This window comes from Gracilinanus agilis, chromosome 6, assembly GCF_016433145.1.
Source record: "Gracilinanus agilis isolate LMUSP501 chromosome 6, AgileGrace, whole genome shotgun sequence".
In the NCBI taxonomy this organism is placed as follows: Eukaryota; Metazoa; Chordata; class Mammalia; order Didelphimorphia; family Didelphidae; genus Gracilinanus; species Gracilinanus agilis.
In genome coordinates, this window is record NC_058135.1 from 178,503,227 (window position 1) to 178,514,762 (window position 11,536).

General features: G+C 39.8%; 1 protein-coding gene across 1 annotated transcript in view; it reads right to left on the reverse strand.

Moving 5' to 3' along the window:
* Positions 1–5,662: 5,662 nt before the first annotated feature.
* The window catches only part of C6H4orf19 (chromosome 6 C4orf19 homolog), a 24,233-nt gene continuing 18,359 nt past the window's right edge, over positions 5,663–11,536 (reverse strand). The window contains exons 2-3 of the mRNA XM_044680097.1: positions 8,526–8,579; positions 5,663–7,263 (exon numbers count right to left, since the gene is read on the reverse strand). Coding sequence (XP_044536032.1) covers positions 6,369–7,263; positions 8,526–8,557 — 927 coding nt within the window. The 5' untranslated portion in view covers positions 8,558–8,579 and the 3' untranslated portion in view covers positions 5,663–6,368. The remainder of the gene's footprint in view (positions 7,264–8,525; positions 8,580–11,536) is intronic.

Here is an 11,536-nt window from a genome sequence, read left to right on the forward strand (position 1 = left end):
CTTTTTTTTTTTTTTGTTTTTTTTGTTTTTAAACCCTTACCTTCTGTCTCAGAATCAATACTGAGTATTGGTTCCAAGAAGAAGAGTGGTAAGGACTAGGCAATGGAGGTCAAGTGACTTGCCCAGGGTCACACAGCTAGGAAGTATCTGAGGCCACATTTGAACCCCTCTCTTGGCCTGGTTCTCTATCCACTAAGCCACCTAGTTGTCCCCTAGCATAGCTTTTTTGAACCCAGTGTAACTTTAATTTTACAACGATATATCAGGACTTTAGAGAAGGATACCTTTTTATTATTATTATTTTTGCTTAGACTTGTGATCTTGGGAACAGCCAGTATGAAAAACTTCCTTCATAGGATCCTAGAAACTCCTGTCATCTTATGGAGTTTGTGGAACCCTGCAAGGTTAAGTGACTTGCTTGTGGCCACACAGCCAGAATGAATCAGAGGCAAGGTTTGAAGCCAGGCCATCTTGATGCCAAGGCTTTTCTGTCCGCTACATCCCATTGCTTTCCTGAGTTGAAAGCCAAATTACTTTTATGGACATTTTTAAAAAGCAGGGAATCTATAGAAAGAACGTTATTGTTTAACTTTAAAGGTTACAAGAAACAGATTGGACAAAACATTCTCGTCGTTATAGATCTTTCTAATGCAAGCTTGAGATGAATAATTTAATAACTTGGACAAAAATTCAGTTGCTGCATGATGGTTGCTAGGTCAAGTTCTAACGGAAATTATTGCAAAATATATGCTACTGAGAGAAGGCTATGTGAACCCTAAAAGCACACTTGCGTACACAGCTTAGTTGCGTAAACAACTGTAGATTAAGGAGTGTTGGGATGGATATTTGATTGTTCTTTTTAAATTCCAAATATTATTGGAACTAAAAGGGATTCAGAGTTACAGAGACTAAAGTACTTTGATCATTAGCTTTGGGAAAAGATCCCAATGAAGACTCAAACTCTATTTTTATCAGCGTGGTCATCATTGATCTTTGGATAGCTTAGAAACCAAAGATCAGGCTACTTTTGTAGCTCTTGTTCAGGATGTTTTATGCCATGCTATTCTAAGAAAGACACCCAATAACTCCTATTGCCTGGCTTCTACCTTGGGAAAGTTCTGCTGGTTACCATGGTGCTAAAAAGTTTCAGCAAAGATGCTGAATTTGCATGAATGCAGTTTTACAATGTCTAGCATCTTCCAGACAGCAGCGATGAGGTAGGCGTCAAGAAATATTGCCTCCTGTATTTCTTTTCATCTCTGGGAGCCGGGAAAATAAAAGAACCTGAACAAATTCATTCTGCGATTTTTAAAAACGGGATTCCAAAGTTTGAGGTCCAGGTGATTAAAAAAAACACCAGTCAAGTTCACGTTGAGCCAATGAACATTTATTATGTGCCAACTATGTATAAGGCACTAGAGATACACGGGTGAAAAAGGGACGAGATACAAGGTCGAAAAATGAAGTTTTCTTGTGATCATGGAGCTCAGATGGCAGAGCTTCCTACAGGGGCCTCAAAACACTGGTTTCTCATATAATTAGGTGGCCCATTCAGTGTTTTTTGTTTTTGTTTTTTGTCTTCTAATGCAAGTTGTCATCAATTTATAGACAGTCTAATTTGACTAACACAATTGCCACAGGTTCCTCAGTTCTCTTCTGGCTCTTCTCTCTCTCTCTCTCTCTTTTTTTTTTTGCCTTGGTTCTTAGAGGACACAGTTTAATCTCCCTATTCAGACGAGGTGGAAAGAAGGTCAGTTTGTTTGTCAAAATTATGATTTATGATGTGTTTGTAGAGCAAGGCCACTCAATTATTTTCCAGTACTTATAGAAACTTGAACTATGTAAATGATATTGCTCACTATAAACCTCAAGGGGTTCTGTTTTAATAAATAGATAAGAATAAATTGCAATAATTAGTTTTGTGTGTAGATTTCATAATGTGAAATGTTTCAAAAGTTTGTTCTGAAGCAGAATCATAGAATTTCAGGACTAGAAGATAACAACTTGCCGGAGATCAGCATCATTATTTTATTAACTCCTTCATCTGATAGATAAAGGAAACAGTGAGGTGGGTTGACTTCCCCATAGTCAAACAGCTAATTAATCTATGTAATTTAAAAGTGGATATGCTCCTAGAATGGAGTCCCAGGATAAAAAAAAAAATTTAAAAGTATGTTGCTTGCAGTCTTGTATGCATAAGTAAATCTCATTATTTACAAAGTAAGGATTTCACAAATAAAGGTAAACTATTCCAGTTATCAATGTCAAATACCTGGAGCTCAAATTAATGAGGTTTCATGGTAGTTGAAAAAAGTTAAAAAGAAGTTTCCACATTTTTGTTGTTAATTTTATTGTACAAATAGGAATCATTTTTTAATTGAGAAAACTGGAGAAAAAGCTAGGAGAAGTGTCCAGTTTGTGCAAGAGATATTTTCTAGCTATTTTGGTTGTTTCCAACTCCTCAGGACCCCATTTGGGATTTTCTTGGCAAGGATACTACAGTGGTTTACCATTTCCTTCTCCAGCTCATTTTACAGATCAGGAACAGAGGCAAACAGGGTTAAGTGACTTGCCCAGGGTCACACAGCTAAGTGTCTGAAGCAGGATTTGACTTCTTGTTGACTTCAACCCTGGTGCTCTATCCACTGCACTACCTAACTACCCTTGAAAAAGATAGGTGAAATCAAATCATATGCTCACAGATAGAGAACAAAAGAGACCTGAGGCATCAAGGATTGGGCTGGTTTGGGAATTCTTGTTTTGCCTTTTCATCTATTACCCGATGAAGGAATAACTAGTGAGGAAAAGAAAGAACCTCAAGGAATCATTTTGGAGAATTTGTTTTTTTCCCATGTTCCTTTGCTCTTCAATGACTTGAAAATGTAATTATATGACTTTCTCTATTTTTTTCTGGATGGTGGTGGTGACAATTGGGCAGGGAAGGGCAAAAAAAAAAATAAAAGTCCCAAACACTTAGTGGCCATCAACAATATTCTATGTTACAATTAAAAACAAAAGAACTCAGGGGCAGCTGGGTAGCTCAGTGGATTGAGAGCCAGGCCTAGAGACAGGAGGTCCTAGGTTCAAACCCGGCCTCAGCCACTTCCCAGCTGTGTGACCCTGGGCAAGTCACTTGACCCCCATTGCCCACCCTTACCAATCTTCCACCTATGAGATAATACACCGAAGTACAAGAGTTTAAAAAAAAAAAAAAGAACTCAGATCATCACTATTCCGGAGCACTTGTTTTACCCATCATGGCTTGCTCAGTTTCCCGGGTGTTTCTGCTAGTCTGGATTAGACGCAATAAATACTTTGTCTAAGTGAAACATAAACATGTGTTTTTTTGTTCACCTGATAAATTCAATCCTTTTTAAAAAAGAAAAATGCCAATCTCTGGTCCAATTTGTTTATTACAAAGCACAGATAATCTTATGCCAAAAATGAAGTGGGAAAATAATTATACTTGGCCATGCACTAAGTCATTTCTCTAGGAAATGCTACTTCTTCTAATAGCATCCTGCCAATATCTTTACTCAGGGTTACGATGGCTCCAAGGGACCGGAAAATATTTGAAAAGGTGTGTACACTCAGATATCAATTGATCTAGTAGGCACGTATACCCAGTTGCTGCAAAACCCTTGATGATAAAGTACAAAATTAGAATTTCTTTTCCACCTTAAGGGCACCAACTTCCCAGCCATCCTGTGTCCTACGAAACAGATAGGAGGGCAGGGGTCTGATAGAGGGGAGGGTATCCCCAAATTCCTGTTTTGAGTTCTTATTCCTGTTAAGTCTTCCTAAAGTAGCAATTAATGTCAAGATCTCGAAAACATTACCAAGCTACCCTTGTGTTCAATTCACAATTCATTTCTCTTCCCCTGCAGCATTCTGGGGACAAGTAAAAGACAGCCACCCCATTCTTGCAGTTTCCTTGGTACTCTTTCCCCTCATCCCATTTTGAGGAGATAAATTAAGAAGTTTTTTTTTTTTTGTTTTGGTTCTCCCCATCCCCCTATTTGACTTAGAAATAGCCATCCTACTATCAGCACAGAGGAGGCTTCTCAAAGGCACTACAGACAAAGGATTACATTAATGGAGCCTGGCCACCCGCCACCATCTGGGCTGGGGAGAATTAGTCAGCATGAATTTCTCATCTCTCTCCCTTCTCTGGATCTCACTTTTACAACTCCCCTAGGCTGGGAGCAGGGAGGATTGTTGGTCCCTCAAGGGACTGCCAGCCCTGAGGGAATGTGAACAGAGCTGGGTCTGCAATAGCTGTCCTGGACCTTCTTTCCATTAAGCCCAAACTAGAAAATTGACCATTCTGAATGTAAATGGAACATCGGCTCACACTCCTCTCTCCGGCATACAAGTAACCAAGCAGGGAGGAATTTCTCTAGGAATAACTTTGGGCATTGGGTAAATTTAGTAATGGGTACTCACATAGGGGTCTCTCAAACAGAACTAAAGGATGCGATTTGTCATATTTATCCGCTCATTTAGAAGAGTGTAAGCTTCTTGAGGGCTAGGGCTGTGCCATTTTTCATGTCTATATCCAGCACCCAGCACCCTGCTTGGCACCTAGTAATTGCACTTAATAAAAGTCTGCTGAATCCATAAATTTCCAAAGTAGGGCTCAATGTCCTTTTTACACATAGAACTATTCTGAGCATTATAATACAAGACAATTCAATCATAAAATATATGCATTAAACAGTTCAAGGGATGTGCTGCCTGGGAAGTTAACAGCTTGTCCTGAAACACTTCCTTGTCTACATGAGAATGAATGAGATGCACATGTGAACACGACCTTCTCAACAGCAGGACTTCCGGTGGTTGTAATCTGGTTAATTTTAAGCTTTAAAATGTTTATTGAACCCTGGCATTTTCCAAAATATGTTTATGATTATAAATGCGTTGCCACAAAATTGTGAGGTATATCAAGGTTCCTGGATGTTCATAAAGTAGGATGCTCAAGCAAATGCAGTTTTTAGGTACTAAAGAGTGGGAAGGAAGGGACCATACAATGTTAGAAGTGTCAAAGAAAGGAAGAGGACTCATGGTTTTGGTCTCCTTCCCAGGACTGTGTTTAGCAAATGCACTCAGTCTGCCTGCCCTTTGGTGTTTTAAACCCTAGAGAAATTACTTAATAATTTGATACACATAATATTTCTCAATACTTCTCAATAATATCAAAGAGCATTGATATTTAGCTAGCTGGGGGAAAATTAACCCTTGCCCCCCATTTAAGTAAGAGCCCAAAATACAATGGGTTCTCCCTCCCTCTCTCTCTCTCTCTCTCTCTCTCTCTCACACACACACACACATTGACACATAAAATCTCAGACTTAGAAGGGACAATCCTTTCTACAATATACCTCAAAGTGGTTAGTTGTCCAGGTTTTGTTCAGAGACCTTCGTGATGGGAACTTGTTCCCTCCCAAAGTAGACTGTCCAATTTTAAATATAACTCTCTTAGGAGATTTACATCAAGCCTTTGGCTACTTTGCGTCTCTGTTCTTTAAGGCCAACAGAACAAGTTGAAAAAAAATTCAGATGGGTAACAGCATCTACAGGGCTACTATTTTGAATTAGCCCCCCCCCCCCAATCTTTAAAAGAGATGGTTATAATAATATGAAAAAAGTTAAGGTCAAGGTGTCTGAAATCACCCAACTGAGGGCTAATCATTTATTCACAGGTTAATTCTGCTTTACCTCCAAGTCTGTTCAATTGAACTAGTTCAACACATCATAAATGATTACTTATGGACCCAATTCCTACCTGGTAGTAAGCCATGCTCTGGATATACATTAGATACTTCCAAGGGATGCATTAGCTCCTTTAGATTATGAGGATATAATTTTGAAGAGGCTGACCTGGCTTTGGCCCAACAGAGACCAGGCTGACATTTGATAGTTGATGAGACTCTGTTGTGCTTTTCGTGGGAGGGAGAGAAGGGGCTGAGATTTCGTTGTTTTTTAAAGAGCATCTTTGCCACAGATCCTTTTCACTTTACTGGAAATGTGCCTAAGCTGGGAGTTGGGAATCAGTCAGTCAGTCAGTCAGTCAGTCAGTTGGTCAACTAGTATTTATTAAGCACCACTATGTGCCAGGCACGGGGCTAAGTGCTGAGATAAATTTGTTGACTCTCCTTCTGTACTTGATATCACCATCAGCTTCAAGCTGGTCCAGTTTGATTTAATCCATTATAATTTGAATGACCTGAAATGATAGACTCTTTGTCCAAAGGAACTAATGCACTCCCCAAATGTTCAACTTACATCCAGGCAGTAGCTTACTTACCTGAAGGATTTGGCCCAATAGATAACAAAGAGAAAAGAATCTCTGAGGTAACCCTGTCCTTCTAGTCCCCCTCTTCCCCATCTTCCCCTGCAGTGGCAGCTTCTAGGGCTGCCAGAGCTTCCGCCACAGCAGCATCCTCCAGCTCAGGCCCCCAATCAGTGTCTTGTTCAGATACATCCTCATTAAAGTTCATCGTTAAGGCCTCCGTTTTAATGGCTTCGTTGAATGAATCCCAGCTTCTCCTTTTAGAAAAAGACAGGTTCGACATGGGATCCCCACCGGCATAATCCACTCTGTCCATTGGCTCAACCTGGATGTGATTGCTCAGAAAACAATCATTTTCATCACCAATCTGGTTTATCACTTGCACTTGCGGATAGTCAGGGACTGGTAGCTGTAGGAGGTGATTTTGGACTTCCAATGTAGGGGTACTTCCTGGGGAGGTTGCGTTTTCTCCCGAAGCTTGGGAATCTCCATTTGGGGAGACTCGAGTCTCCTCTGGAGCTCGATGCTTATGATCTTTTCCCCCTGGGTCACTTTCTTTAACAAACTGTTCAACGGGATCCCCCTCACTTGAAGTACTGGCCAGAGATCCCCTGCCACTCTCCTCTGGAGTGATTTCTTTTCCGTGGCCGAGACTGGCATTTACACTGGGGGACAGAGCAGGACTGGGACCAATTCCATTGAGAGGGGGATCAGTCTTTGCCACAGAGTTACCTCCATGATCCTCCGGGGTGGGAGGTCCTCGGTGATGCCAAAAAGGCTCCTGAGTGCTATTCAGTCTGTTTTTGGTCTCGGTCCTCTTTAGCTCCTCATTCTGAAGGTCATTTTTCTGTACCAGTATTTCATTGTTCTCTTTGCCCTTCACTTTGATGCCATCTTCTTCCTCAAGCTTGTAATTATTTACTTCATTGATATAACCAGCAGGTGGCGCATGAACTGGATCAAAGAAATAACTAAGGGAAAAAGGTGGGAAAAAGATACAGTAGCTTAGATTCTTAAAGACGTTAACATTTGTTTTTTTTTTTTTTAATTGAAATTTTTTATTTAATTGATTTAGAATATTTTTCCATGGTTACATGATTCATGTTCTTTCCCTTCCCTCCTCCCTCTTTCCCCTCTCCCCCTAGAGAATGAGCAATTCTACTGGGTTTTACATGTGTCATTGATCAAGACCTATTTCTATATTATTAATATTTGTATTAGGGTGATCGCTTAGAGCCTACATTCCCAATCAAGGACATTAAAATTTGCAAAAAGCCTCATTGACGTGCTTTGCTTTCACATGGCAAACATTTACCTATCACTCCCACTTGGCGAGAGGTCTCTTGTGACACACTAAAACTGAATATAATGCAGCGATCTCATCCGAAAGGGCATGCCACGTGCACAACTTTTCCCAGTGTTTTCTTTTCATTAATTCTAATCTAACCTTCTATGATGAGTAAATCTTTCAACCCAGTACAAATTTCTTATGGAATCAAATATAGATGTCTGGGAAAATTTGTTTTGGGCTTAAATCAATCCATTTTGGGGCTCCTGAAACTGAATTTTCAGACATCAGCAAGGGAAAGCCAAGATTTTTTTTTAATTGTGGAGAAGCTATTTGAGAAATTATAAATTTAGTTCAAATCAGGTTCTCCCTGTAAAGAATGATATTCTCAAAAAATTCTGACTAATTGAAAGGATGATTAAAACCTCTCTTTGCTCCCCAAATTAAAGATCATTTACATAATATGTAGTATACATAATATATAATATAATTTATTTAATATATACAGCAATATATACACAATGCTGATTAACATAATGCTGTTAAAAAATAAGCTGGACTTTCTTTTTAAAAGGCTTACTTTCCATCTTAGAATCATCACTGTGTATTGGTTCCAAGGTAGAATCTATACAGGAAGGGCTAGGCAATAGGGATTAAGTGACTTGCCCAGGGTCACATGGCTAGGAAGTATCTGGGGTCAGATTTGAACCCAGGATCTCTTGTCCCTTGATCTGACTCTCAAACCACTGAGGCACTTAATTGCCTTTATGCTGAACCTTTTTTTAAACTGATATCACATCTTTGGAAACTCTTAGCTTATCTTCAATACACAGTTCTTCCAGAACCTGAAAAGTAAGTATTTCTGAATGGTGCACTAAATTAAGAAACGTGGCTTTCTTATGATCTCAAATTGATCTTCAGATAGAAATCTTTGTTGTACTTTACCTTTGTATCATTTTACAGCACCTGCACCCCATCTGGATTACTTTTCGTTACCATCTGGAAAAGAAAATTGAAAAGAGAGGGAAAACAATGAATAAGATTTCGATATGAACAGAAGGGCTCCAAGAGGGTCATAATGCTATATCTTTCTCCCAAAGACCCACAGTTGAAGAGTTAAAAATTTATGTCTAAAATATGAGACACTTAGTATCATTAGATTTTCTTTCACTAATTTGGAAGTCTATAGGCAAGGGTGTGCTGGGAAATATTTAATAAGAGGCTTTCTGAAAAATAAGCTGGATATACTCATTAGGTTTAATTTGTATTATTGACATTTTCTCCATCACTTTCTCAAACTTAGGCAATCCGTGAAACAATCGATTAAGCCCTAATGTGTAGCATTTGCTGATTTCTGAGGTGTAAATGCTCATCCTTAAAAATAAGGAGGCAATACGAACCAGCTCCAGCACATTACTGATAATAGGGATATGGATTTAGAGCTTGGAAAGACCTTAAGAGAGCAGCTCATTCAATCCTAATTTTCTGAATTGTTCGAGGCCATGCGAAGCATCAGTAGCAGAGCTGGGTTCAAGTGCAGGTCCTCTAATTCCAAATTTGGTGCTCCTCTGCTATTCCTCACTTCCCAGCGAAGGCAGAGTAATCTCAAAAGCAAAGGTCAGCATTTATTTAAAGGCAGGTAGATTTATGTAGGACTGTATTCAATAAGGTTTAGCTGAAGGACCAAAAAGGACTTTGTCACAAGGCAGCTAATTATAGGGAGATCTCATGACATGGACTTCAAGGACCTTCAGAGGTTTACTGCTAATTTCCATGAGTAATTCCAATAGTAAGTCACTATATGTCTTCAGTTGCATCATTCTCATTTCTTCCATAGAGAAGAACTTGGATTTTCAAAGGCTGTAGTAGTGAAATGTGAAATCCATTGTGTTAATTGGAAAGGATGAAGATGAGGCAGTCACACATTAAAGTGTGTTTATACTCTGCAAACCAGCCTCACTAAAATTCAAGAGAACCATCACCAGAAGACGGTCAGCCAAGAGATGAAGATTTTCAGCTACAACAATTGGATGGTCTGCTTTGCTACTGATGGACAGATTCTTTTTGATTTAAAGAAGATGGTGAAGATGGATTCCACCTCATCTCTTTTCCTCCCAAGTCACCCACCCCTGCTTAATTTCCCCTCCACCTATTTTCCCTCTGGATCACATACAGGTAACCCTTCCACGTTGTGGAGGTTAGGGGCATTTCCCCTAACACTACCCTTCTAAAAAAGCTGCTTTGGTTGGCTTATTGCCCTCTAAGTTATATTTCTGGCATGATTTATTTTTCAGGTCACTTTCCATTTCTATTCAATCTGAGTTGGTTTCCTTAAAGATTCAGCTCCCTACCTGCTGTGGATGTGGTGGTAGACCCCAGGACTTCTGTGAGTTGAAGCTCTCTTCTGGTTTCCAGCTGGTCTGCCTTTTTTCTCCCCTAGTCTTCCTTTTTTCCCTTCCCCAGCCTACATTCCATCTCTCAATAAAACTGGCTCTAATGTCCAAGGTTGTGTGACCTGCTCCTGAACAGGTAATGACTCATGTATTTATACTTAGCAGACACTAGTATCTACATTAATTCCTGCTTAGTAACCCTTTTTCTGAGGGTTTCAACTTTAGGTCATACAAATTCAAATCTATTTCTGCTCTATTTCCACATCCACTTTTTCCCCCACCACGTAGTGTCTTCATTTCTCAATGTCAAAAAGCCAAAAGCTACACTTAGTAGTAGGGAGTTGTAGATAGGGGTGCCTGCGATGTGGCCTGGGCTAAAATCTGCACGTACATACACACACTGTATGTAGTGGTTTGCTCTTTGTTTTTGAAGACCAATAACGTCATGAGTGATGTCTTGACTTGCGAATGAATTGGATTTTAGCAAGGCAGAGTTAGGCAAAATTGTTAGCCTCACCTTCTCTCTCCCAGCATCACTGAAGTCCTGACTTGTCTTTGCCATTGGGACTGTATGTAGTAGGTGTGAAATAAATCTATGCCAAATGGATATTATTGGATGCTCAACATGTGGCTTGAAAACAGGATGCCCACACTGACAGTTTTTGAACTTGGGAGAGAAAAGTACTTGGGGAGAGTAAAATGAGCATTTTCTGAATTCTTTTCCTAGCTAGCTAACAATCTGTAGTCAGGCATCCTGAATTTCCTTTTCTTTTGGATCATAAAGAGCAAGAAGGAGTGAGGCAAAGAGCAAATCCCTTTCAATCATCGCCTGGTTTACACAAGAGAAAAGCAAATATCATCAGAATGAATGTGTTCATCCATTTCTGGCTCTCTCCGCTTTATTCCTGTTTTTGATGGATGAAGTCAGCTCTGGGTTATATGTGGAGGCTAAATGGTGGTGAGTTTTAAGGCAACAATGCTAATGCACTGTCAATTACTCAGAGATGGAAGAAAAACCTGTTTTGTGGCCTAAAGATCATTGTGGGAACCAGCGGGTGCAAGCACACAGCATAGGCACTTAGAAGGGACTGATGTTTGTTTGCTGAATTCAATTGAACTGTACATGGCTGAGCACACATTGAGAAGATAGAATGGAAGGCATGAAAGATGGCAACTTATCCAGTCATTGATCTGCCTTTCCCAAAGTGAGAGTAGCAGGACGTGGGTTTGTTCAGACCTAACCAGACATCTATCAGCACGTTATCTCCGTTGTTTTATTTATCCGATCTCTCTTCAAGCAAATGCCTTCCCCAGTAGAAAAGGGCAGAGAAATGACTAATTAGAGGAGTTCAGGAAGCAATCTTGGCTTCTTCTGAGTTTTCTGGACATGTCAGAGACATGAAAAGAGAAGGTAGGGAAAAATTTCATTTTAAGTCCTAACCTAAGTTTATTTTGTCCTTAGTCAAATTCCATCTATATTGGCCAGAAGCAAGAAAAAGAAGTTGCATTCAGGAACAGAACAGTTGAGAGAGAGAGAGAGAGAGAGAGAGAGAGAGAGAGAGA